At 48.2% G+C, this 27,297-nt stretch overlaps 1 protein-coding gene across 9 annotated transcripts in view; it reads right to left on the reverse strand.

The window, feature by feature from the left end:
• The window catches only part of NABP2 (nucleic acid binding protein 2), a 172,317-nt gene that overhangs the window by 26,652 nt on the left and 118,368 nt on the right, over window positions 1-27,297 (reverse strand). For 5 of the 9 annotated variants that reach the window (XR_015309595.1, XM_086963861.1, XM_086963855.1 and 2 more), the window contains 4 exons: window positions 21,597-21,740; window positions 20,191-20,299; window positions 15,391-15,529; window positions 14,790-14,861 (listed from right to left, as the gene is read on the reverse strand). Coding sequence is in view for 8 of the 9 variants with exons in the window: in XM_086963861.1 (XP_086819987.1) it covers window positions 14,790-14,861; window positions 15,391-15,529; window positions 20,191-20,299; window positions 21,597-21,638 (362 nt within the window). In the remaining variant the exon portion in view is untranslated. Of the gene's footprint in view, window positions 1-14,789; window positions 14,862-15,390; window positions 15,530-20,190; window positions 20,300-21,596; window positions 21,741-22,994; window positions 23,039-27,297 lie in introns of all 9 variants that reach the window. The other 4 variants (XM_086963865.1, XM_086963868.1, XM_086963870.1 and 1 more) reach the window with 2 other exon arrangements.

Below are 27,297 nucleotides of genomic sequence, written 5' to 3' on the forward strand. Positions count from 1 at the left end.
CCTTTGAACGGGTGGGGATCGACATCGTCGGTCCCATGGAACCACCTACAGCATCAGGGCACAAGTTTATACTGGTGGTAGTGGATCATGCCACCAGGTATCCTGAAGCTATTCCCCTTAGGACCACTACAGCACCTGTTGTGGCAAGAGCCCTAGTTGGAGTGTTCTCCAGAGTGGGCTTCCCTAAGGAGGTCGTCTCCGACAGAGGTGCAAACTTTATGTCGAGCTACTTAACTGCTATGTGGAAGGAATGTGGTGTTAACTACAAGTTCACTACACCCTATCATCCACAATGCAATGGGCTTGTTGAGAGATTCAACAGGACCCTAAAAGGGATGATTCATGGACTACCGGAAAAGCTTCGGCGTAGATGGGACGTCCTGATCCCCTGCCTCTTGTTCGCCTACAGAGAAGTCCCGCAGAAGGGGGTTGGCTACAGCCCTTTTGAACTTTTGTACGGGCATCCTGTGAGGGGACCCCTGTGTTTGGTGAAGGAAGGATGGGAGAGACCTCTCAAAAAGCCTGCAGCCAACATAGTGGACTATGTGCTTGGCCTCCGCTCGCGGATGGCTGAATACATGGAAAGGGCATCTGAAAACCTTAAGGCCAGCCAAGAACTCCAAAAAGCTTGGCATGACCAAAAGGCTGTCTTGACTGTTTACCAGCCCGGACAGAAGGTGTGGGTGTTGGAGCCAGTGGCCCCAGCAGCACTCAAGGACAAATGGTCCGGGCCCTACACCATCCTGGAGAAAAAGGGAGAGGTCACCTACCTGGTCGACCTGGGAACTCCCCGGAGCCCCCACAGGGTGCTTCATGTCAACAGGCTAAAAGCATATGTCGACAGGAAGGACATGAGTTTGCTCATGGCCCTAGACGAGGGACAGGAAGAGGAGAGTGACCCTCTCCCCGACCTGCTCACTCAGAATCCTGACGATGGCTCGGTAGATGGTGTTGTCTTTTGTGGCAGCCTCTCCGAACATCAACAGAGCGACTGTAAACAGGTTCTTCAGTCGTTCAGACATATGTTTTCTCTAACACCCAGTCAGACCGATTGGTGCACCCATGAGGTTGACACTGGTGACAGCTTGCCCGTCAAGAGTAAAATCTACCGGCAGCCTGATCACGTTAGAGACTGCATCAAGAGTGAAGTGCAGAAAATGTTGGAGCTGGGAGTCATTGAACCCTCGGATAGCCCTTGGGCTAGTCCCGTAGTTCTAATGCCGAAACCTCACACCCAGGGTGGTAAGAGAGAGATGAGGTTTTGCGTAGACTACAGGGGTCTCAATGCAGTCACTAAGACTGACGCCCACCCAATACCAAGGGCAGACGAGCTTATCGATAGATTGGCTTCGGCCAACTACTTAAGTACGTTTGACCTGACAGCTGGGTATTGGCAAATCAGGTTAGCTGAGGACGCCAAGCCTAAAACCGCATTTTCAACCCCTGGTGGGCATTATCAGTTCGTGGTGATGCCCTTTGGTCTGAAAAATGCACGTGCCACCTTCCAACGGTTGGTGAATCAAGTCCTTACTGGGCTGGATGACTTCTGTGCGGCGTATCTTGACGATATTGCTGTCTTTAGCTCCACCTGGGAGGATCACCTGGTCCACCTGCGGAAGACGTTAGAGGCACTGCAAGCAGCAGGTCTCACTATCAAGGCCACCAAGTGCCAGATAGGGCAGACACAGGTTGTATACCTGGGCCACCTTGTAGGTGGAGGTCAGGTTCAGCCACTGGAGAGCAAGATACAGTCAATCAGGGACTGGGCTCCTCCAACCACCCAGACTCAGGTTCGAGCTTTCTTGGGCCTGACTGGTTACTATAGGAAGTTTGTCAGGAACTATGGTTCCATTGTGACACCATTAAACGAACTGACAAGTAAGAAAATGCCAAAAAAAGTTCAGTGGACAGCGAGCTGTCAAAAAGCATTCGATGACCTAAAGCAGGCCATGTGCACGGCGCCTATCCTCAAGAGTCCGGACTACTCCAAACCATTCATTGTCCAAACAGATGCTTCTGAGTTGGGTGTGGGAGCTGTTCTTTCTCAACTGAATTTTGATGGTCAAGACCAGCCCATTGCTTTTATAAGCAGAAGGCTGACCCCTAGAGAGAAGAATTGGTCAGCTATTGAGAGGGAGGCCTTTGCTGTGGTTTGGGCCCTGAAGAAGCTGAGGCCATACTTGTTTGGCACTCACTTCAAGATTCAGACCGACCATAAGCCCCTCTTGTGGCTAAATCAGATGAAGGGTGAAAACCCCAAACTGCTTAGGTGGTCCATTTCCCTACAGGGGATGGACTTTACAGTGGAACATAGACCTGGTACTGATCATGGCAATGCCGATGGGCTCTCCAGATATTTCCACTTAGAACAAGAAGACTCACCTGGTCAAGGTTAGCTTATTGTTCCGACGTTTGGGGGGGGGTCATGTAGGAGAGTAGGGTCTGCAATCCTATGATCACCCAGATTTTTTGCTTTTGTTTCACTGGTTTACAACTTTCTCTGGCTGTGGGCCTGCTAATCAGACCCACAGCCTGGCTGTTCTCTTTCTAAATTACGATATGTACCCTAGGTGCATTTACCAATTGGTACTGGGCCACCTTATCAGACCCCGTAACGCAGGGCATAGGTGTACCCAGGGCCGCCAGGGGCTGAAGCATGTATTATGCCACCCCTGGCTGGCCTCCTAAATTTGACACAACTGGCTGCACGACAGCTGGGGCGAAGACGTGTAACCACCCTTCGCTTTAGGTATAGTAGCTCTATATCTAACCATACAATGGACACCCGAGTTCCTATCAGTCACTCCTATGGCAGGCCTTAACGATCCTGAAGGCAGAGTGCGTGGGCTCGTGTGAGCTAGGTTCAGGCCCGAGCCGAGCCCGGTTGCAGCTTGCGGAATCAAGACCCAATAGCTGTTCCATGATAACGCGTACCATATCGGTAACTCCGGTGTCGCGTTATCAAGGCATGTCGAGTAAGGTGTCATACGAATCGGGGTGCTGCCCTCTCACCAATGCTGGCGACGAGGTTAGCATTCCACCCTTCTAGAGGGACACGACATGTACGTAACTGTGAACCCCGGTTAAAGTTAACTGAAGCCTCAGCTCCACAAAATGGATGCTGCCACCACAGACACGAGTCTGACCTCCTGCTGCTGGGAGTCCTTCCAGCGAGGAGCACTTGGACAAAGGGTTTCCTGTCGAGGGCGGTGTTCGCACCGTCCCAGACAGGGTTTGTGTATTCTGGGTAGGTAGGGCTTTGGCGAGAAGGTGACTGCGGAGTGGCACCCCGGTGCTCACTACGCATCTGCCGGTTAGAACCAGTTCCAGGGGCGACAGCCCTGGCCTGGGGAAAGTCCGGCAAGGGAGAGGGGTGTAACTACCCCCCTTCCTGGTCCCACCCTTAGGGCAGGACCTAGCCATGTACCCACCCCTTTCTTTAGAATAAAGACCGGAGCGGGGACCCTTCCAAATTAGATCATCTTTGATTCAAGAACTACTTTCTACGAAAGGACATTCAAGACTCTTCTCAAGATTTCTCCCTTGTGACTAAGGAGTAGTCACCCTGCATCAGCGGGCACCAACTAAGAACTCTGCGGTTTGCTGTAAGTCCTTCCTCAAGGAATCTGACGGCCCAGCTCGACGAGAACCGGCTTCCCTGGCACCTCTGACCTCTACCCACGTCATCAGCTCAGCTGTGATCTGTGGGTGCGACGAGACCTCGAGGGACCGGCCATCATCAGAACCTGCACGCTCTTAAAACCAGCACGACCATCGAGGTAACTCTCTGGTGAGTGCTCTGGGGTCCGAGAAGCCCCGACCCTGAGCCGCTCCAGCACCGAAGTGCAGTCTCCCAGCATCTCCACGATCTGCGTGGGGCCCTTCTGCTCGCTGCTCAGCACGTTGTCTGGTCACTAGCCGCTGGCTTGTGCCCTTCTGTGACGACATCCGAGAATCATCCCTGCTGGTCTGATTGCTCCAGACTGGCCCTTGCTTCCATCTTTGCGAGAAGCACCCCGGACCCTCCTGGTCCACTCAAGACGCCATCTTAGGCCCACCACGTGGCCCTGAGATCTGCCAAGGCTTGTTGCCCCATCCTGGGCCCAGCGACGCCGACAGCATCATCCTTCGTGGGACAGCTCGCACCTCCACCGTGGTCGCCGACAACGCCTCCTGGTCCGTGAGACTGCAGAGCCTAGCGTCGCCCACTCACCTGGTCGAGGTGACGGCCAACCGGTGCCTTCCTGGTACCCTCGGACTACTGGCTAGTAGTACGAACTTGGTCCCCTCTGCTTTCAGGTTTCATCAATCTCCGATCCAGGCTTGGATCTCTACGAACTATTCAGCACTGGTCGCCGGCCAGCAACTCCTTTTCTTCCGGCTCCTGGCTCGTCAGCGAAGACCCCGACGCCTGTAAGACTTGTGCAGCCGCAGCCCTCGTGGCTAGGTAACTCGGCATTTCGGTGCCTGCATAGCCTCCTTACTCTAGGGTCCTGAGTCCCTCGCTTCCGACTTGCCTTATCGGGTCCGCCCGAGACCTTAATCTTTCCGTGTCCTCGGACACTTGTTTTAATTGTGCACTTGAAGTATTTGCTAAAGAGATTTGGTTTGTGCTTAGTACCCTGTCCTCATAAAGAGTACAGGGCTGTTGTGATTCTTAATAAATATACTGTTTATTTTCATAACACTTGTGTGGTGTCCTTTCACTGGGTGTTCAAGGGGTACATGTGTGGTAAACAGCTGGCTTAACGCGCCCTCTCGAGTCTTTAGCCTTAGACTGCTCGTATCCACGCTACTAGGATAGCTGGTCTATAGGTTGACTTATAACCAAACACCATAAGGGTCGTTGGAACGATACATAGCGGTCGCTAGAATAGCGAACGTTGCATATCGGGCCAACTTCTCACATTGGTGAGCAGCGGTTGGGATTTGAGCTTGCTGTTGTTTTACCACACGTATCCTAAGAATATCTTGTTGAAAGATCGCACAAGTACTGTTAGTACATATACCTAAAAGCTTAGAATACTCTGAGTTCTACTGAACCAGCTGTTGTAGCTCCTCAAGGCTTAGCACACCTTGGCTACAACTCTTAGCAAGGGTACAGTAGGTAAACACGTAGTGTAGGTAGGTGCATCACTTACACCACACTAGAAACAGTATGTCGGACAAAGGGGGAAACTCTGGGTCTCCCCTTGTGTCAGTTGACCCTCCACAGGTCATCCCTTCAGGATATACTGTGCTGAGCTTCAAGGAGTTAAGACGACTGTGTCACTCCAGGAAGATTCAGCAGGGGTCTAACCCCACAACGTCCTTTCTGATTGGTCTCTTGGAGACTTATGATGCCAGAAGAGCTGAGAAACTTCGTAGCTCTTCTAATCCAGAAGGAGACATGCCTCCCCTCGAGGGAACCCGAGACGATCCTGACCTCATCCACCTCGCAACTGAGAACGAAGATGTGGAGGAGGATGAGGATGAGGATCTCTCTGGGGATGAGGCAGATAAGGGACAGGTAGAAGTCGTCAGACTAAGCAGGTCCAACTTAAGCAAACATGATAGCGGTACTGGGGGACCCCTGGGGCCACTATCAGGTCAGCTTAACATTGGGAATGGACGAGCCCGATCTCTGTCAAGAGGCTCTGGCAGATCCCTTCAAACCAATGGCTCTCACCACTCTTCTCAGAGAGGGATGACGTCCCCTCAGAGGAGAGTGTACGAAGCTAAGGAAAGGGCAGCCAATCTAAGGATTGAAAGGGAAGAACTTGCCCTGGCCAAAGAAAGGCTTGCCTTTGCTAGAGAGCAACAGTTAAGTGGGGCAGTCCCCACTGGTGGCAGCAATGTACCTAGTAATAGGGAAAAGAGTTTCGATACGAAACACCTTGGTAAGATAGTGCCCCCCTTTAAACAAGGGGACGACATCCACAAATGGATTACTGCTTTGGAGAGGGCCTGCACTGTGCAGGGTGTTCCCCAGAGTCAGTGGGCAGCTATCTTGTGGCTCTCCTTTGAAGGAAAAGGAAGAGACAAGCTCCTCACCACAAGGGTGGAGGATGCTAACAATTACCAAATCTTGAAAAATACACTCGTTGAAGGGTTCGGCCTAACCACTGAGCAGTACAGGGTGCTGTTCAGGGATACCCAGAAAACGCAGTCTCAAGATTGGTCAGATTTTGTCGATTGTGCCACTAAGGCGTTTGAGGGCTGGTTGCTGGGCAGTAAGGTTACTGATTATCAAGGATTGTATAATTTGATGATGAGAGAACAAATTTTAACCTCTTCGCCGCTAATGACAAGGGTAACTCGTCATGGACTTTCCATTGATTTCAATGGAAATTACATAAAAGAAGTAAAATAGCCTTAGCAGTAAAGGGGTTAAACAATTGTCAGAACCAGTTGTTGCATCAGCATCTTGTCGACTCGGATCTGACCTCTCCCCAAGAATTGGGAAAGAAGGCAGACAGATGGGTTCGCACAAGAGTTAAACAGAACCAGGGCCAGAATCAAGGTGGTCAGAAGAAAGCAGACCAGAAGGGTAAAGATTCTAAAGGGGAACAAAATGACCAGAAGTCTTCGACAGGTCCCCAACAACCCAAAGAGGGTGGGGGTCAGGCTCCCCAAAAGAAGAAAGAAGGCCAATCCAAAAGATGGTGCCAGTACTGTAAAAGTAAATCTTACTGGTTTAGTGAGTGCACCAAGAAAGGAGGAGGGCAGACTCCTGCCACTGCAGCCCCTAAGGCACCTGTGCCCCCTAGTACAGTCAGCAGTGGTAGTGCGCCTCCCAAGGGTTTAGTAGGGTTAACCCTGGGTTCTGAGGGGCGTGACAACTTAGTTGGCACACTCACTCAGGCTGTCCTTGTCAGTACAGGGGACGCGGACGTATCCCCTGACGTAAGCCCCAATACTTTGGGCAAATACCGACAGACGCCTTTCATAAATGGAAAGATGGCTCAGGCCTATAGGGACACTTGTGCCAGCGTCACCATGGTGACGCCTAACTTTGTGGACCCTGGACAGATCATGCCAGGTACAGAATTCCTGGTGACCAATGCAAGCAATGTCACTACCAATCACAGTATGGCAATTGTAGCTTTCTCCTGGGGAGGGGTAACTGGCCAAAAGAAGGTTGTAGTTAGTCCAGACCTCCCAGTGGATTGTTTGTTGGGCAATGATTTGGAGTCGTCACAATGGTCAGAAGTGGAGCACCGGACTCACATGGAAATGTTAGGTTTGCCAGCACATGTGTTCGCTGTAACTAGGTCACAGGTCAGGAAATGCCCCACTGAACAGGTGCTGGATCCTGGAACAACGGACCAGACACCTCCCAAGAAAAAGAGCAGTAGGGTTAAGGCTGCGCCTTCCCCCTTGCCCCAGGTCGAGGATCAAGTCTCAGAGGAGGCTGACCTACAGGAATTGAGGGAAACTGAGCCTAGGGAATTCGAACTTGATCAAGTTGAATTCTTGGGTTCAGGGGGACCCTCAAGGGAAGACCTGGGGAAGGACCAGTTAGACTGCCCTTCTCTTGAACCCCTCAGACAGCAGGCCGCTGCTGAGGCTGCTGGGAACGCCACAGGTACCCACAAGGTATACTGGGAAGATGGACTCCTATACACTGAGTCAAGAGACCCCAAGCCTGGCATGACCAGGAGGCTGGTTGTACCCTTGTCTCAGCGTGGTTTCCTACTTACCTTGGCCCACGAGATTCCCTTAGCAGGTCACTTAGGCCAGACGAAAACGTGGGACAGGCTTGTCTCACACTTTCACTGGCCTCACATGAACGAAGATACCAAGGAGTTTTGCCGCTCCTGTGTCACTTGCCAAGCCAGTGGTAAATCAGGTGGCACGACAAAGGCCCCCCTTATACCAATGCCTGTGGTGGGGGTGCCCTTTGAACGGGTGGGGATCGACATCGTCGGTCCCATGGAACCACCTACAGCATCAGGGCACAAGTTTATACTGGTGGTAGTGGATCATGCCACCAGGTATCCTGAAGCTATTCCCCTTAGGACCACTACAGCACCTGTTGTGGCAAGAGCCCTAGTTGGAGTGTTCTCCAGAGTGGGCTTCCCTAAGGAGGTCGTCTCCGACAGAGGTGCAAACTTTATGTCGAGCTACTTAACTGCTATGTGGAAGGAATGTGGTGTTAACTACAAGTTCACTACACCCTATCATCCACAATGCAATGGGCTTGTTGAGAGATTCAACAGGACCCTAAAAGGGATGATTCATGGACTACCGGAAAAGCTTCGGCGTAGATGGGACGTCCTGATCCCCTGCCTCTTGTTCGCTTACAGAGAAGTCCCGCAGAAGGGGGTTGGCTACAGCCCTTTTGAACTTTTGTACGGGCATCCTGTGAGGGGACCCCTGTGTTTGGTGAAGGAAGGATGGGAGAGACCTCTCAAAAAGCCTGCAGCCAACATAGTGGACTATGTGCTTGGCCTCCGCTCGCGGATGGCTGAATACATGGAAAGGGCATCTGAAAACCTTAAGGCCAGCCAAGAACTCCAAAAAGCTTGGCATGACCAAAAGGCTGTCTTGACTGTTTACCAGCCCGGACAGAAGGTGTGGGTGTTGGAGCCAGTGGCCCCAGCAGCACTCAAGGACAAATGGTCCGGGCCCTACACCATCCTGGAGAAAAAGGGAGAGGTCACCTACCTGGTCGACCTGGGAACTCCCCGGAGCCCCCACAGGGTGCTTCATGTCAACAGGCTAAAAGCATATGTCGACAGGAAGGACATGAGTTTGCTCATGGCCCTAGACGAGGGACAGGAAGAGGAGAGTGACCCTCTCCCCGACCTGCTCACTCAGAATCCTGACGATGGCTCGGTAGATGGTGTTGTCTTTTGTGGCAGCCTCTCCGAACATCAACAGAGCGACTGTAAACAGGTTCTTCAGTCGTTCAGACATATGTTTTCTCTAACACCCAGTCAGACCGATTGGTGCACCCATGAGGTTGACACTGGTGACAGCTTGCCCGTCAAGAGTAAAATCTACCGGCAGCCTGATCACGTTAGAGACTGCATCAAGAGTGAAGTGCAGAAAATGTTGGAGCTGGGAGTCATTGAACCCTCGGATAGCCCTTGGGCTAGTCCCGTAGTTCTAATGCCGAAACCTCACACCCAGGGTGGTAAGAGAGAGATGAGGTTTTGCGTAGACTACAGGGGTCTCAATGCAGTCACTAAGACTGACGCCCACCCAATACCAAGGGCAGACGAGCTTATCGATAGATTGGCTTCGGCCAACTACTTAAGTACGTTTGACCTGACAGCTGGGTATTGGCAAATCAGGTTAGCTGAGGACGCCAAGCCTAAAACCGCATTTTCAACCCCTGGTGGGCATTATCAGTTCGTGGTGATGCCCTTTGGTCTGAAAAATGCACGTGCCACCTTCCAACGGTTGGTGAATCAAGTCCTTACTGGGCTGGATGACTTCTGTGCGGCGTATCTTGACGATATTGCTGTCTTTAGCTCCACCTGGGAGGATCACCTGGTCCACCTGCGGAAGACGTTAGAGGCACTGCAAGCAGCAGGTCTCACTATCAAGGCCACCAAGTGCCAGATAGGGCAGACACAGGTTGTATACCTGGGCCACCTTGTAGGTGGAGGTCAGGTTCAGCCACTGGAGAGCAAGATACAGTCAATCAGGGACTGGGCTCCTCCAACCACCCAGACTCAGGTTCGAGCTTTCTTGGGCCTGACTGGTTACTATAGGAAGTTTGTCAGGAACTATGGTTCCATTGTGACACCATTAAACGAACTGACAAGTAAGAAAATGCCAAAAAAAGTTCAGTGGACAGCGAGCTGTCAAAAAGCATTCGATGACCTAAAGCAGGCCATGTGCACGGCGCCTATCCTCAAGAGTCCGGACTACTCCAAACCATTCATTGTCCAAACAGATGCTTCTGAGTTGGGTGTGGGAGCTGTTCTTTCTCAACTGAATTTTGATGGTCAAGACCAGCCCATTGCTTTTATAAGCAGAAGGCTGACCCCTAGAGAGAAGAATTGGTCAGCTATTGAGAGGGAGGCCTTTGCTGTGGTTTGGGCCCTGAAGAAGCTGAGGCCATACTTGTTTGGCACTCACTTCAAGATTCAGACCGACCATAAGCCCCTCTTGTGGCTAAATCAGATGAAGGGTGAAAACCCCAAACTGCTTAGGTGGTCCATTTCCCTACAGGGGATGGACTTTACAGTGGAACATAGACCTGGTACTGATCATGGCAATGCCGATGGGCTCTCCAGATATTTCCACTTAGAACAAGAAGACTCACCTGGTCAAGGTTAGCTTATTGTTCCGACGTTTGGGGGGGGGTCATGTAGGAGAGTAGGGTCTGCAATCCTATGATCACCCAGATTTTTTGCTTTTGTTTCACTGGTTTACAACTTTCTCTGGCTGTGGGCCTGCTAATCAGACCCACAGCCTGGCTGTTCTCTTTCTAAATTACGATATGTACCCTAGGTGCATTTACCAATTGGTACTGGGCCACCTTATCAGACCCCGTAACGCAGGGCATAGGTGTACCCAGGGCCGCCAGGGGCTGAAGCATGTATTATGCCACCCCTGGCTGGCCTCCTAAATTTGACACAACTGGCTGCACGACAGCTGGGGCGAAGACGTGTAACCACCCTTCGCTTTAGGTATAGTAGCTCTATATCTAACCATACAATGGACACCCGAGTTCCTATCAGTCACTCCTATGGCAGGCCTTAACGATCCTGAAGGCAGAGTGCGTGGGCTCGTGTGAGCTAGGTTCAGGCCCGAGCCGAGCCCGGTTGCAGCTTGCGGAATCAAGACCCAATAGCTGTTCCATGATAACGCGTACCATATCGGTAACTCCGGTGTCGCGTTATCAAGGCATGTCGAGTAAGGTGTCATACGAATCGGGGTGCTGCCCTCTCACCAATGCTGGCGACGAGGTTAGCATTCCACCCTTCTAGAGGGACACGACATGTACGTAACTGTGAACCCCGGTTAAAGTTAACTGAAGCCTCAGCTCCACAAAATGGATGCTGCCACCACAGACACGAGTCTGACCTCCTGCTGCTGGGAGTCCTTCCAGCGAGGAGCACTTGGACAAAGGGTTTCCTGTCGAGGGCGGTGTTCGCACCGTCCCAGACAGGGTTTGTGTATTCTGGGTAGGTAGGGCTTTGGCGAGAAGGTGACTGCGGAGTGGCACCCCGGTGCTCACTACGCATCTGCCGGTTAGAACCAGTTCCAGGGGCGACAGCCCTGGCCTGGGGAAAGTCCGGCAAGGGAGAGGGGTGTAACTACCCCCCTTCCTGGTCCCACCCTTAGGGCAGGACCTAGCCATGTACCCACCCCTTTCTTTAGAATAAAGACCGGAGCGGGGACCCTTCCAAATTAGATCATCTTTGATTCAAGAACTACTTTCTACGAAAGGACATTCAAGACTCTTCTCAAGATTTCTCCCTTGTGACTAAGGAGTAGTCACCCTGCATCAGCGGGCACCAACTAAGAACTCTGCGGTTTGCTGTAAGTCCTTCCTCAAGGAATCTGACGGCCCAGCTCGACGAGAACCGGCTTCCCTGGCACCTCTGACCTCTACCCACGTCATCAGCTCAGCTGTGATCTGTGGGTGCGACGAGACCTCGAGGGACCGGCCATCATCAGAACCTGCACGCTCTTAAAACCAGCACGACCATCGAGGTAACTCTCTGGTGAGTGCTCTGGGGTCCGAGAAGCCCCGACCCTGAGCCGCTCCAGCACCGAAGTGCAGTCTCCCAGCATCTCCACGATCTGCGTGGGGCCCTTCTGCTCGCTGCTCAGCACGTTGTCTGGTCACTAGCCGCTGGCTTGTGCCCTTCTGTGACGACATCCGAGAATCATCACTGCTGGTCTGATTGCTCCAGACTGGCCCTTGCTTCCATCTTTGCGAGAAGCACCCCGGACCCTCCTGGTCCACTCAAGACGCCATCTTAGGCCCACCACGTGGCCCTGAGATCTGCCAAGGCTTGTTGCCCCATCCTGGGCCCAGCGACGCCGACAGCATCATCCTTCGTGGGACAGCTCGCACCTCCACCGTGGTCGCCGACAACGCCTCCTGGTCCGTGAGACTGCAGAGCCTAGCGTCGCCCACTCACCTGGTCGAGGTGACGGCCAACCGGTGCCTTCCTGGTACCCTCTGACTACTGGCTAGTAGTACGAACTTGGTCCCCTCTGCTTTCAGGTTTCATCAATCTCCGATCCAGGCTTGGATCTCTACGAACTATTCAGCACTGGTCGCCGGCCAGCAACTCCTTTTCTTCCGGCTCCTGGCTCGTCAGCGAAGACCCCGACGCCTGTAAGACTTGTGCAGCCGCAGCCCTCGTGGCTAGGTAACTCGGCATTTCGGTGCCTGCATAGCCTCCTTACTCTAGGGTCCTGAGTCCCTCGCTTCCGACTTGCCTTATCGGGTCCGCCCGAGACCTTAATCTTTCCGTGTCCTCGGACACTTGTTTTAATTGTGCACTTGAAGTATTTGCTAAAGAGATTTGGTTTGTGCTTAGTACCCTGTCCTCATAAAGAGTACAGGGCTGTTGTGATTCTTAATAAATATACTGTTTATTTTCATAACACTTGTGTGGTGTCCTTTCACTGGGTGTTCAAGGGGTACATGTGTGGTAAACAGCTGGCTTAACGCGCCCTCTCGAGTCTTTAGCCTTAGACTGCTCGTATCCACGCTACTAGGATAGCTGGTCTATAGGTTGACTTACAACCAAACACCATAAGGGTCGTTGGAACGATACATAGCGGTCGCTAGAATAGCAAACGTTGCATATCGGGCCAACTTCTCACAATGTGGACTTCCTTTTCAACTCTGCGGTTATTACCTGGCCCGATCGACCATGCCTGGATGGGGAGTATTGTGATATCGAGGCCTCGGGGCTTGTTGCAGGAGCCCCGGAGGGACAACGAATCCCTGCTTGCTGGTCGCTTTGTCAGCTGTGGGACCAGTACTTCCGTGTCAAAGGGGTTATCAACCACAGAGGAAGATGCACGGAGTGACCCACCTGTGCAAGGAGGCGGGTGCACCACAAGAGAAGGAGAGGCGAAGGATGGCAGAGAGGAGGCCGGGAGCAGAGACGGAGCAACCCGAGGAGGAAGCGAGGTGACGGACGCCAGAGAGGAGATCTGGAGCGGTGACGGAGCAACCAGAGTAGGGGAACGAGGTGACGGACGCCAGAGAGGACATCGGGAGCAGAGAGGAAGTAGACACAGGAAAGGAAGTTTTGGCCAGAGGAGAGAGGAGGCGAGTGGAGATCGGGAGCCGGGATGGCCAATGGGAGGGCGTGCCTGACGAGGCAGCTGTGACTCCGTCAACCATCCAAGGCTTCAGGTAAGTGTTGTGAGATTCAGTGGGTAGAGTGAGCAGCTGGGTTTGGTTTTACTGGTATAACACAGTATAACAGTATGAGATAAGCGTCCTGGGAGCAGGACACCTTACACTTTGGCATCACTACCGCCGACCCTTTCTCGGTTTTCCCTTTTCCTGAAACCTCACCACTTCCAATCCCTTCATAACTGCACAAAAAGAGGTGATGGGCTAATGAATAGATAAGGGCAAAACGTTAGGGCCTGTGGCTTTGTTTTCCCCAGAGGCTTCCTGGCTCCAGAGGAGCTACGCCGCCTGTGATGGGAACTGCAAAGAGGGAGCGAAGAAGGACTTGCCTTGTCACCGGCAGTGCCTGTTGTGTAGTCCATTGATTTCGCAATAAAAGCCTATCAAACTCCAAAACCCCTTGTCAGTGGTCTCGTCCTGTGACAGTCGCTTAATTTGTTTCTGTTGGTGCTCAGATGAACTATATCGAACAACTCGGTTTTCATTTTAACTCATGGTGTCTGCTCTATTACCTTCAGCATTAGAAAGTATTGCTTGCTCCTGTAGACCGTGACATGTACCACATTGAACTGCATTGGTACTTTTAAAACTCTGATAAGGAGTGCTTGTATCTGTTGTGACTTTGAGGTAATTGTTCATGCTCCTCGAAAGGCTGCAGGTTTTTCCGCTTACCTCTAATTTGCACAGCAGCCCTTAAAAATGAAATAATAGGTCTCATTCAATTCCAACAGTTGCTCTACCGGCCTGTAGCTGAGGTCTTTAAAATTAATTAGCATCTGCATTTTAACTGCTTGTGAGGAGAGATGTTGGTCTTTAATACGACTTTGAAGCAACCATACAAAACTCGTGAATTTTTTAGACCTTGTAGTGCGCTGTGTGTGTATATATATATATATATATATATATATATATATATATATATATATGTGTGTGTGTGTGTGTGTGTGTGTGTGTTATAGGCGTTGACAAAGAATGAATTTGATGGAAAAAAGGTCTTGCACTCCATTATGGATTGGGTGGGTTGGCCGCATGATTTTTTTTCAGTGACGGTTTCTTAGATCATGTTTTTTAGAATTGGTTTTCTACCTAAACCAGTCGACAATTGTTGCTGTGACATATATTACCATAAACGGTCATTGGTTTTTATGTTTCTCTTTCTTATTGCACAACAAATGTATGACTGCAATGATGTTAAATAATCGTGGAAAAAATCCATAAACTTCAAACTAAAAAAAAAAAAAAGAATCAAACTTCAGTGAATCCCTTCTGAATCAATGCATCCACCAACTACACTCTCCCAACCGCAAGTGAGAAGTGAAAAGATTTTTTTTTCAAAGTATTGCTTTGCATGAAGCCATAGCTGGGTTGGAGTCTTCTCCAGCACCAATGAGCATCCTCACATTCAAAGCAAAAAACTCAGCCTCAGTGCAACACTTGTTGAACAGGGAGGAGGACTTACTCGCCAATCTTTTGCAGGTCCCCGCCTCGTCCTGTGTACAGGGTTAGGCAGCCCTTAAACACTGATGCATACCTTGAAGAAAAATGAACAAAATATGTGAAACACTTTCTACATGGTATAAAAACTACGTTAATGCTGCAGAATAATGGAGGAAACAGTTACCATTAAGTATTGCACTGGTGTATGAACTAGAACAATGTACTCCAATTGGGCTTTTTTGGAGAACATACAAACACGGGTCACATTTGTAATCTTATGTACTACATTTCTTCCTTGCTCTGAAAACAAGAAGGTTGTAGTACTGAGTTCCAGATATTCGGAGAGCCAGGTTTTTGGTTCTCTATGGGCAAACAAATATTAGCCAGAGGTACAGTGATTCTCAACCAATAGAGAAAAGAAGATGGCAGATTTTAACCCCTTCAATGCTCATGACGGAACGGTTCCGTCATGAGCCCGTTGGCTCATTAGAACGTTCAGCACAGCGCAGGAATCTGCGCCGCGCTGATAGGTTAAATTATATAGGTCCTACCTGGTGTTGCCGCAGAGACATACTGCAGCTTCAATAGCGATAGGTCATCAGCACTCCACCAGTCTGCCTTACCCCTTGGTGAGACGGATGATGTCACCAGGCTGAATGAGGTTCCCTACATCGTCCCACACTGAGATGTTGATGCTGCCGGTCTTGTCTGCCACCTTGCAGGTCCGCACCTCGTGGCCATCTTTTGTTTTTGTTACCCGCCCTGTAAAAAATGCACAGTCATTCGAGGGTGTCCTGTGGTCGGGTTTAGGAGGGAATATAAAAATTTTAGGCAGTTGCAGTCAAAACATTAAGGACCTTTCCCTTTCCTTAACAAACCATAGTTCATATAAAAGTAATACCCTTTTCCCTTCTTCAGTAGAAGATGCATTTCCTTTACATTTTTAGAATATGCTGGCTTACTAAAGTTTTCACCCATTTTGTCTGTTTTATGAAACTAAATGGATGCTTAAATCTCACACTAAAATGTTTATTCATTTGCATATTATACAACTTCCTAATACCCTTTGCCCAACGTATCCACCACGTCCTATATTATTTTCCATTTTTTTGTTTTTCTGTTTGAGAAAGGCACTTGCAGTTGAAAGCAATAAAATTAACTGACAACACAGAAGTGAATGTAAATATTTTAAATAATTTCAAAACTTGAAGGCCAATAAAATCATGGCAAATTTCCTTTTACAAATGTAATCGTGTGTCGAAGGGCAGGCATTTAAGAAGACATTCCCAGGATTCTAAGCAAAAGCGAGCCAGTTGGCATTAACATGGTCTGAATTTGTAATTACAAATGGAACAATACTACCAATGAATCTGTGTGGGCACTGTACCGATGCATCACATTTTAGCAGATGGGATGTAGAACCCACTGTAAGGCTTGCAGCTGCAATTATTCAAGAATAAAAATGGCTTGAAAGGAATTTTGGCAATGGAAAATAAAATCTAGGTAATTTATGCATAACAGCAAGGCTGTTATTTTGAATACTATACGTTACTATTTATGAGAGGATTTCTCTGAGCCACAGAGATCAGGCCGCAAAACAAATCCACAGTGTTGGACCCTGCTCCTTAGGGAGAGGAAAGGTTTCCCTGTTTGTCGATGCAGGCGTGGGCACTGTAAACTGCAGGAGATGGCTACACAGCCCAAGAACCTCAGATGAGCGACCAAGAGCCTCCCTATTACCATTAATGTTACAATGCAATATAATACCTGGAGAACGTCAGCTCTATCAGTCAAGTTGCACCCTATGAAAAATGTTGTCACTGCACTCGATGTGAAACAGCTCCACCATCAATATTAAAGGGCAATCCCAAGGATGCAGACACTGCACTGCTAGAAGTGGATCATGGAGTACCGTAACATAAGCACGACAAAGCTTTTTACAATAGGGTCCCAAGGATGCAGATATTGTACAGCAGACGAAGGGTGGCTTGGAGACCCAGATACCATGTGCCCAAAAATACCGAGAAAAACCCAACTGGAGACCTTGTACCACGAAGAACAGATGTTAAGAAGTCCCATATCCCAATGTTGATATGGTCTGTCAACTTAAGCCTTAAGACCTCTTCCCATGGGGTCCAATATACTTGGGGTGCCAAGGTGACCTGCACATAATGCACTTTGGAAGGAAAGATGAAAAGGACCTTGGTAAAGTCAAATATATCACTCCTCACCCGACCAGGCCGGGGTAGAAACCAAAGCTGGAGCCACTCAGAGAGCAAGTGCTGAGCTATCCCTGAACCATTTCATAAGGTGGAGGGGAAAGCTCTGGATCCCTGACCTCTTGCTTGACAAAAGAACCCAAGGCAGAATAAGTCACTTATATCCTTCCTCCCCCCACAAATAATTACAAGGCAAGATTCTTATGCAAAGTAACAAGATCAAAATTCAGCAGTGATGAGCCTAAAACTATCTTGTGGACTTTGGTGCCTTAACCTATATAATAGTATACATCAACCCCATATATAGAGTGCACAGTAAATTGTACTGTTTCTGGTTACTAAAATTGGTCTTGAACGCTGTAAAGTGAACAGCTTTTTGGAGACAATGGAAAGGCAAGCAGGCAATAACCATTGGTACAGGTCAGCTGCCATCAAACATTACAAAATCCTAATCTATATCCTCTGATTCTACTTATCCTGTGTCGTTTCTCAGAATACGTGAACTGCATCTGACCTGAGATCATGTGCCATTGTGAGTCTACAGTGCCATGAGAGGGGCTTTGGGCAAAAACCACTACACACAACTGCCACTCTCCAATAAGGACATACAGCAAAATAAAAAAATTGCATCTACTGTGCTCAAATCACCAGCTGTGATTGCTTTTGCAGTTGTAATTTAATACGTCTGGGGTAAATGTAGACCAGTAGACAGTTTGGATAGGTTTCTGCTAGTCTGCTCATCTGGAATATTGGGCCTGACATACTGGGTTTATTATATATTTTTTTAAACATATTTTATTGAGTAAGAGCGACACAGAACAATATTAAGCATTACACCATACATTTCCATATCTAAGCGACACATGCCCCCACCAGTAAGTAGAACACAACCAGGATACATCTGCCAGCAACAGCCTTCGGGACATCCTGTAATGCGGGTGAAACATTATTCATTCGAATAGTACTATGTCCTTGGTCCATTAAGCCATCGTTTTCAGGGCAGAAAGAGTAAACAAAGCATATATAAAACCAAGAACCACCCCCCTTTGGCTCAGTAACACAGACAATACTGGGATTATTATATTTTAGTGTAGACATGCACAGTACTACGTGGCCCTACTATGTAGCTAAACCCTAAGGGAGAAATCCAAACACTCGCCATTGTGAAACCACAGACATGTTATATATAACCCATATAAAGCTATTGTACCCAATAGTTGACTTTCGACTTCCTACCAACATCACTTGCCAAGACACAGATACAAACTTCCACACAGCCAGCTACACCAGATCTGGACAATATTTATCTCTAATTGACAGTAAAAAAAATCTGCCAGAAGATGGATAAGCAACTTCAAAATGTCCTTCGTCAAACCTCTTGGATTCCAAAATCATACACCAACAGCTTCTTGAACATGACACTGTCACCCAAAAAGAGGGAGACGACAACATAACACTCAAAATATATCACAGCGGGATGGCTCACAATCCGGTCTGCCATGAAAACTCTGGAATTCCATGCTGAACAGCGTAGAGAAATGCATCAGCTCTACAAGGTCATACTTAGGCTTTCCTGTTTTCAGTTTCTATTTTTGGAAAATTCTGGTTGGGTTTTTTTCAATGTTTTCAATATCTTAAAAAACAGTTGTTATCAGTGGTTACACATTTTCGCGCCACTAAAAACAACAGAAAAAGGGTTTTTCCGGTGTTTATGGAACATTTTACTTTTATTATTGAATGCTTTCTGCACTGAAAGAACATGGTATATAGACAGGGTACTTCTAGTGTATAGGAGGTTCAAATAGATTTTTGCAAATTAATCTTATTGTAGTACACCATACAATACTTCTTCAGTGTGTCTTTGGGTCATGTGCGCTCGCTCTTTCCTTCCCATGTAACCTTCTGTGAAAAGGCCCTCTCGGCATTCATAGCCAATTGGGCTGAGAACCATCAGCTAGGGGACATAGTTGGGATGACTCTTTCTTTGATGCCATATAAAGCTTGAAATGATAAATATTTGCATTTTAGTTCCTGTGCATACAGTGCACCAGAATGGATTAAAAAGTCAATAGCATCCCTCATTAACTCTTGAGATTGTAAAGATGCTTTCAGCATACCATCTAACAAGTGGCAAGGATCTACTACAGGGAATAACTTCCGCTCGGGTATCAATTTTGACAGGTCATCACACAACTTTTTTATATACGTAGCTGAATCCCTGCAAATACAAACAATATAAATCCAATCTTTGTTGAACTTGGAAAGAACCTTTTTTGCAGAGCATTACAAGTGACACTGCGTTCCATGTTTACCACAAGTCTGGTGTCATGTTTTCACCACTATCCCATATATACTTGTCACTATACCTTGCATTGAATGTTTAAAGCCTGAGGTGTTGGCAATTCACCTACTATCAATACTGACTCACTAGAAACTATAGTCTGATGTATTAAGGGTTTTTACCCATTCTGTGGGTAAATGTGATGACACATATTAGGAAAGAAGTTTATAAAACCAGCCATTTTACCTATCAGTGAAAGAATCAAATGCAGCCAAAATATCAAATATGAGTTTGATATTTCCTGATTCTCTATAGTTTATAAAATAAATAAACCTGGCCTAAAACATGAAACTAAACCCTGCATCTTTAGACCAAAGGCCACAAAACTGAAAAAGTAAAACGAAGAAGAAACAATACTTTAGTGGCATCCCTAAAGAACAAAACTCAAGCAGAATAATGTTAGCCAGTCTTTCTTTCTGCTAGGTTGTATAACAAAGTTACATTATATTGACCCCTTCAGGAAGAAAAAAATGACTCTTTCACTCTCTTTTTCCTTTCTTGAAATGGCATTTAGTTTGTGGTTGTCCAGGTGTTTTTTCAGTGTTTATATGTTTTCACCGGTGAGAGCTATTTTTCTATCAGTGGGGTTTTATCAGTTATTATAGGTTTAAACCTAAAACCCCACAGCCTAGTCATACTCATGGCAGAATCTGTGCTGTAGAAATGCCAACTTCTATCTCGAAGGGATGAGAGTTTGTAATGTTGGTCACTACTTGCTGGGCTACCTCGCCACTGTTTAAATCTTAAGTGCTCCATTGCTACGACACTCCTCAAGGTAGTTTAGCATCCACAAAAAGTCAAGCTTTGCACCATTCAAACCCGGAGAATGCTGCAGCCTTGCATCTGGGTAATTACACACTCACCAGTTTCCAGGACAATGAAAAGGACGTTGAGGTTCTTGAGGCCAGGCTTCACATCCTTCACAAACGTATCAGTGGCCATCCCGGGGACCTCCACCTTTCCAGAGCACCCCTGACAGTAAAAAAAAAAAAAAAAAAAAAAACGTCACACTTGTGCACACATGTAATGTGTGTGCAGAACAGAATGTGGAATTTAAGGTCTATACCTCCCACATAATGTATTGCAGGTTTTGTATAGTCAAGCTTTCCTAATGAATTGACCTCCTGAAACCTTTGACAGTCTCTGTGGTGAATACTATAGTTCACAGCTTGTGGGGGTCCCTCCGTGAACCCTCTTTACAGGGCAGATCTGGGGGAAATTAAAGTCGCATAAAATAATAACTAATTCTGATATTCTTCTATGAGAAATAGTAGTAAGTACATCTAGTTCTCGAATCTCTCAACAGATTATCAGTTAGATTCCTCATCCAGAGCAATAGCTCTCAAAGTTTATATAAAAGTTTCCAAAGTCGCACATTTATTTCACATTTATTCTTAGTACCTTACTATTGCAAAAACTGATATTTAAACTTAAAAATATCCCCAACTAGTGATCTCTTCTTCTTGAAGTTCTTAAACTACACACATGACTCCCACTTTACACACTAGCATTCATATTATTCATGCTTAGCTACTGCAGCTGTCCCCCCATATCAAAGGAAATATCCCTATGCCCCAGTTAATGCTTGATGGGACAATTTAACAAGCATTGACAATGCAATAGGTCTCGCCTTTGATCAAGTTAAAGTCATTTGCTTTGCTAATGGTACTCTATAGCAAAGCAAATGGTTTAATTTCATGAAAGGCAAGATGTATTGCATTTTTAATGCTAGTTATTGACGCTGTTAGTGTAGAGCTCATGCGGCAGTCGGGTCGTTAATATTATTTACGCTTTCCGCGCGGAACTCCCGTCTCAAAAAGCATCATGCTGCTGTGGTGTTTTTAATATTTATACTTTCAGCATAGAGCTCATGTCCCAAGAAGCAGCAGGCAGCCAGGCTGTTATTATTTACGCTTTCAGCATAGATCGAAGGTCATCACCACAGAAATTTAGAAACACATTTTACAATAATTCTGGCTGAAATTTGTCCAAAGATTTAAACACTTTGTAGTCTTCTGTTGGCGTTACCGACCAGAATGCAGCTCCAACCACAATCAAAATTCATTTTGCCATATAGATGGCCTATTCTCCCCAAAAGAATTCATTTCAAAATCTCTGTGCATGTGCTTGGTGGCTGTTGTGGTGATGTAGGACATGTGTGCACTCTGAAACCACATGTTCTGCTCTGCTACCTCATTCGGGAAACCTAATTCTGTAGCTTTTTTTTATTTTTTACTTTACAGTGTTTTTTTCTTTTGCCGTTTTTTACCTTTTTTATCCCCTCACTGGATAGGATTCGAAACTGCGACATGAACAAATGGTTTCCAGCATAAGGAGTCCTGGAGCAGGCTTTATTTGGTAAAATACTGCTCTCAATGCTCGTCACAAGTAATTTATTCTCCTTTCTTGTAATCTGAAGGAAAACAGATACAAACCTATAGATGAAATGGAAAAAAGGCCGCATTCTGGATTTGCTGACAGTACAAAGATGTAATATACAAGAAGGATTGACACAGACTAAGGGGTCTTGTGGGGAATATGATAATAACGATAGAGAAGACCAATTATTCCCCAGCTGGAAAACATTCAAACCTTTTTACTGTCAGTTCAAACATATAAAACGTTATTGCTCTTGCAGGAAGGGGAACAATTTCTCACTGCAGAGCTTTCCCTGGACTCGGTTTAAGCCGTCTGTGTTTTTGCTCTATAGTGGCATTTTAAACTTTATTGAACCAGACTTTTAACATTGAAGGAAGTATATAAAACTGTGAATGTATTCGGTTTTTTTGCAGGACAACTGCCCTTTTCAGTTATGCTTGAGACTTGGGAATGGCGAGAAGCGAGCAAGTTTTATTAGGACTGACGGCCAGTCGTTTCCTCTAAAAACATTGTTTTAGTAAAATAAAAATAAAAATCTGTCAAGGAAGCATTGGTATAAAATCGTTTGAATATGTTGTGCATCTGCGTGACTAGCATTTAATTTGGGATTGTTTGCCTCATGGGAGATTCTTCACGGTTGGGATTTGTGTCTGGAATCTGTTTGCCATATCCGCAGAGGTTTCTAAACTATTGTAAATTGTGAGCTCTAAGGAGGCACAGCCCCTGCGCCAGGGTTCATTAAGAAGTGGGCGTACCAGTACAAACCCAGTATGAGCTGTTTTTGCTCCTCAGCAATATTTTGCACCCACCTGGATAAACTGAATGGCGAGTGCAGACTTGTCAACGTTGCCACCTCCTACCACCACAAGCCACTGAAGCCAGTACTTCTCCACGGAGCCATCCTTTCAGTTTCCCATGTAGTAGGGAAGCCAACCTGGCGCTGCCACAGGGGCTACAGTGCAGAGGGCTAGAGGGACAATTCCCGAAGCCAAATCAGACTTGTTTCTGGGCTGGCTCCGCCTGTGTTTGGCAGGCTAGGACTTGGTGTCTGGACCCACACACTCAGCCCCTTCCACGCACCTTCAATCCTGGCGCTGCTCTCATCACTGCAAAGATAGCAGTGAAGTGAAGAGCCAGTGGTTCAATTTTAGCGGAAACCGAAAGTAGTGAATAACACAGCTGTCCGTGGGCAGGTGCAAACCCTGCAATTTGCTAGTACACCTAGACACTGGACATCAACGACTACATATAAAACAGCCATAGACAAAGTCACTGTTGAAAAGTTTACCTTAAATAAGCACTGTTACTTCGGGTTTGTGCAGCAACTCATACCTGTATTATAATCAGAGAGGGCGGAACCAATTATTTTGACAGACTAGGGAGTATAAAACCGACTTAATAAGAAACAAAAGAGGCAGCGTGTGGGTGGTAGAGAGGCCATGCGTTTCCCAACACAGTTTTGCACTGCTGCTGTCCGTGCTGCTTCGGTTGTGTAGGGGCGGTAGGCAGTGGCGTAACGAAACTTGAGGGGGCCCCCCTGCAAACTACATGGAGGGGGACCCCCAGTCTCAGTGCCATTCTAGAGCTCTCAGGCCAGCGACCCGCCATACTGCAGGGGATGCGGGCGATTGTTACGCCACTGTCACCAATACAGCCGTTATAAGTAACACTGGATGGTGGAGTTAAAGGTTAGGCCTAGTCTGCCAGCAGGCTATCATAGGTGGTGGTCCATTCATTACAGGGTCCCTGCCATCAGTACGCAGGGGAGGTTTGCCCAAGTTTAGGTGGGTTTCCTGATGCAGACTCCTGTCATGATATACAACATCGGGCCCACTCATCGTTCAGTTTTGACAAAAGTGCATCCACTGCTCCTTCTCGTTTCCGTTTTAAAACATTAGACAAAGCGACAATGCAGTATATCGAAAGCAGATGTAACTACAAAGAGCACATTTTGATAATACATTTTTATTAGTAGATAATAGCTTCATACACACTTTGACCCAAATTCCATCACAGTCTCTCTCTCTCTCTCTGTAAGTCAGTCAGTCTATCTCTCTCTGTCAGTCAGTCAGCCAGTCTATCTCGCTCTCTGTCAGTCAGTCAGTCTATCTCTCTCGGTCATTCAGTCTCTCTTAGTCAGTCAGTCTCTATCTCTCTCTTTCTGTCAGTCAGTCAGTCCCTCTCTGTCAGTCAGTCAGTCTCTCTCTCTGTCAGTCCCTCTCTCTGTCAGTCCCTCTCTGTCAGTCTCTCTCTCTCTGTCAGTCTCTCTCTCTCTGTCAGTCTCTCTCTCTCTGTCAGTCCCTCTCTCTCTGTCAGTCCCTCTCTCTGTCAGTCCCTCCCTCTGTCAGTCCCTCTCTCTGTCAGTCCCTCTCTCTGTCAGTCTCTCTCTCTCTGTCAGTCTCTCTCTCTCTGTCAGTCTCTCTCTCTGTCAGTCTCTCTCAATCTCTCTCTCTGTCAGTCAGTCTCTCTCAGTCAGTCCCTCTCTCAGTCAGTCCCTCTCTCAGTCAGTCCCTCTCTCAGTCAGTCCCTCTCTCAGTCAGCCCCTCTCTCAGTCAGCCCCTCTCTCAGTCAGTCCCTCTCTCAGTCAGTCCCTCTCTCAGTCAGTCCCTCTCTCAGTCAGTCCCTCTCTCAGTCAGTCCCTCTCTCAGTCAGTCCCTCTCTCAGTCAGTCTCTCTCTCAGTCAGTCTCTCACAGTCAGTCTCTCACAGTCAGTCTCTCACAGTCAGTCTCTCTCACAGTCAGTCTCTCTCACAGTCAGTCTCTCTCACAGTCAGTCTCTCTCTCTGTGTCACTCTCTATCTCTCTGTCAGTCTCTTATCTCTCTGTCAGTCCCTCTCTCTCTGTCAGTCTCTCTCTCTCTGTCAGTCTCTCGCTCTCTGTCAGTCTCTCTCTCTCTGTCAGTCTCTCTCTCTTTCTGTCAGTCAGTCTCTCTCTCTTTCTGTCAGTCTCTCTCTCTTTCTGTCAGTCTCTCTCTGTCAGTCTATCTCTCTCTGTCAGTCTCTCTCTCGGTCTGTCTCTCTCTCAGTCAGTCAGTCTCCCAGTCTCTCTCTCTCTCCTAGTCTCTCTCTCATTCCCTCTCAGTCAGTCTTCCAGACAGTCTCTCTCTCCCTCCCTCTGTCAGTCTCTCTCTCTGTCAGTCTCTCTCTCTGTCAGTCTCTCTCAATCAGTCAGTCTCTCTCAGTCAGTCTCTCTCTCTCAGTCAGTCTCTCTCTCTCTGTCAGTCTCTCTCTCTCTGTCAGTCTCTCTCTCTCTGTCAGTCTCTCTCTCTCTGTCAGTCTCTCTCTCTCAGTCAGTCTCTCTCTCTCAGTCAGTCTCTCTCTCAGTCAGTCTCTCTCTCAGTCAGTCTCTCTCTCAGTCAGTCTCTCTCTCAGTCAGTCTCTCTCTCAGTCAGTCTCTCTCTCAGTCAGTCTCTCTCTCAGTCAGTCTCTCTCTCAGTCAGTCTCTCTCTCAGTCAGTCTCTCTCTCAGTCAGTCTCTCTCTCAGTCAGTCCCTCTCTCAGACAGTCCCTCTCTCAGACAGTCCCTCTCCCTGACAGTCCCTCTCCCTGACAGTCCCTCTCCCTGTCAGTTCCTCTCCCTGTCAGTCCCTCTCCCTGACAGTCCCTCTCCCTGACAGTCCCTCTCCCTGTCAGTCCCTCTCCCTGTCAGTTCCTCTCCCTGTCAGTCCCTCTCCCGGTCAGTCCCTCTCTCGGTCAGTCCCTCTCTCAGTCAGTCCCTCTCTCGGTCAGTCCCTCTCTCGGTCAGTCCCTCTCTCGGTCAGTCCCTCTCTCGGTCAGTCCCTCTCTCGGTCAGTCCCTCTCTCGGTCAGTCCCTCTCTCGGTCAGTCCCTCTCTCGGTCAGTCCCTCTCTCTGTCAGTCTCTCTCTGTCAGTCTCTCTCTGTCAGTCTCTCTCTGTCAGTCCCTCTCTCTGTCAGTCTCTCTCTGTCAGTCTCTCTCTGTCAGTCTCTCTCTGTCAGTCTCTCTCTGTCAGTCTCTCTCTGTCAGTCCCTCTCTTGGTCAGTCCCTCTCTCGGTCAGTCCCTCTCTCGGTCAGTCCCTCTCTCTGTCAGTCTCTCTCTGTCAGTCTCTCTCTGTCAGTCTCTCTCTGTCAGTCTCTCTCTGTCAGTCTCTCTCTGTCAGTCTCTCTCTGTCAGTCTCTCTCTGTCAGTCTCTCTCTGTCAGTCTCTCTCTGTCAGTCTCTCTCTTTGTCAGTCTCTCTCTTTGTCAGTCTCTCTCTTTGTCAGTCTCTCTTTGTCAGTCTCTCTCTCTGTCAGTCTCTCTCTCTGTCAGTCTCTCTCTCTGCCAGTCTTCCAAACAGTCTCTCTCTCTCTCCTCTGTCCGTCATCCTCTCTCTCTCACAGTCATCCAGTCTCTCTCAGTGAGTCTCTCTCTCTCTCTCTCTCTCTCTCTCTGTGTGTCTGTCAGTCTCTCTTTATCTGTCAGTCTCCCAGGCTCTCGGTCAGTCAGTCTCTCTCTCAGTCAGTCCCTCTCTCAGACAGTCCCTCTCCCTGACAGTCCCTCTCCCTGACAGTCCCTCTCCCTGTCAGTTCCTCTCCCTGTCAGTCCCTCTCCCTGACAGTCCCTCTCCCTGACAGTCCCTCTCCCTGTCAGTCCCTCTCCCTGTCAGTTCCTCTCCCTGTCAGTCCCTCTCCCGGTCAGTCCCTCTCTCGGTCAGTCCCTCTCTCAGTCAGTCCCTCTCTCGGTCAGTCCCTCTCTCGGTCAGTCCCTCTCTCGGTCAGTCCCTCTCTCGGTCAGTCCCTCTCTCGGTCAGTCCCTCTCTCGGTCAGTCCCTCTCTCGGTCAGTCCCTCTCTCGGTCAGTCCCTCTCTCTGTCAGTCTCTCTCTGTCAGTCTCTCTCTGTCAGTCTCTCTCTGTCAGTCCCTCTCTCTGTCAGTCTCTCTCTGTCAGTCTCTCTCTGTCAGTCTCTCTCTGTCAGTCTCTCTCTGTCAGTCTCTCTCTGTCAGTCCCTCTCTTGGTCAGTCCCTCTCTCGGTCAGTCCCTCTCTCGGTCAGTCCCTCTCTCTGTCAGTCTCTCTCTGTCAGTCTCTCTCTGTCAGTCTCTCTCTGTCAGTCTCTCTCTGTCAGTCTCTCTCTGTCAGTCTCTCTCTGTCAGTCTCTCTCTGTCAGTCTCTCTCTGTCAGTCTCTCTCTGTCAGTCTCTCTCTTTGTCAGTCTCTCTCTTTGTCAGTCTCTCTCTTTGTCAGTCTCTCTTTGTCAGTCTCTCTCTCTGTCAGTCTCTCTCTCTGTCAGTCTCTCTCTCTGCCAGTCTTCCAAACAGTCTCTCTCTCTCTCCTCTGTCCGTCATCCTCTCTCTCTCACAGTCATCCAGTCTCTCTCAGTGAGTCTCTCTCTCTCTCTCTCTCTCTCTCTCTGTGTGTCTGTCAGTCTCTCTTTATCTGTCAGTCTCCCAGGCTCTCGGTCAGTCAGTCTCTCTCTCAGTCAGTCTCTCTCTCAGTCAGTCTCTCTCTCAGTCAGTCTCTCTCACAGTCAGTCTCTCTCTCCGTCAGTCTCTCTCTCTCTGTCAGTCTCTCTCTCTCTGTCAGTCTCTCTCTCTCTGTCAGTCTCTCTCTCTCTGTCAGTCTCTCTCTCTCTGTCAGTCTCTCTCTCTCTGTCAGTC

The sequence above is a fragment of the Lissotriton vulgaris genome, chromosome 1_1 (genome assembly GCF_964263255.1).
Source record: "Lissotriton vulgaris chromosome 1_1, aLisVul1.2, whole genome shotgun sequence".
Classification (NCBI taxonomy): domain Eukaryota; kingdom Metazoa; phylum Chordata; class Amphibia; order Caudata; family Salamandridae; genus Lissotriton; species Lissotriton vulgaris.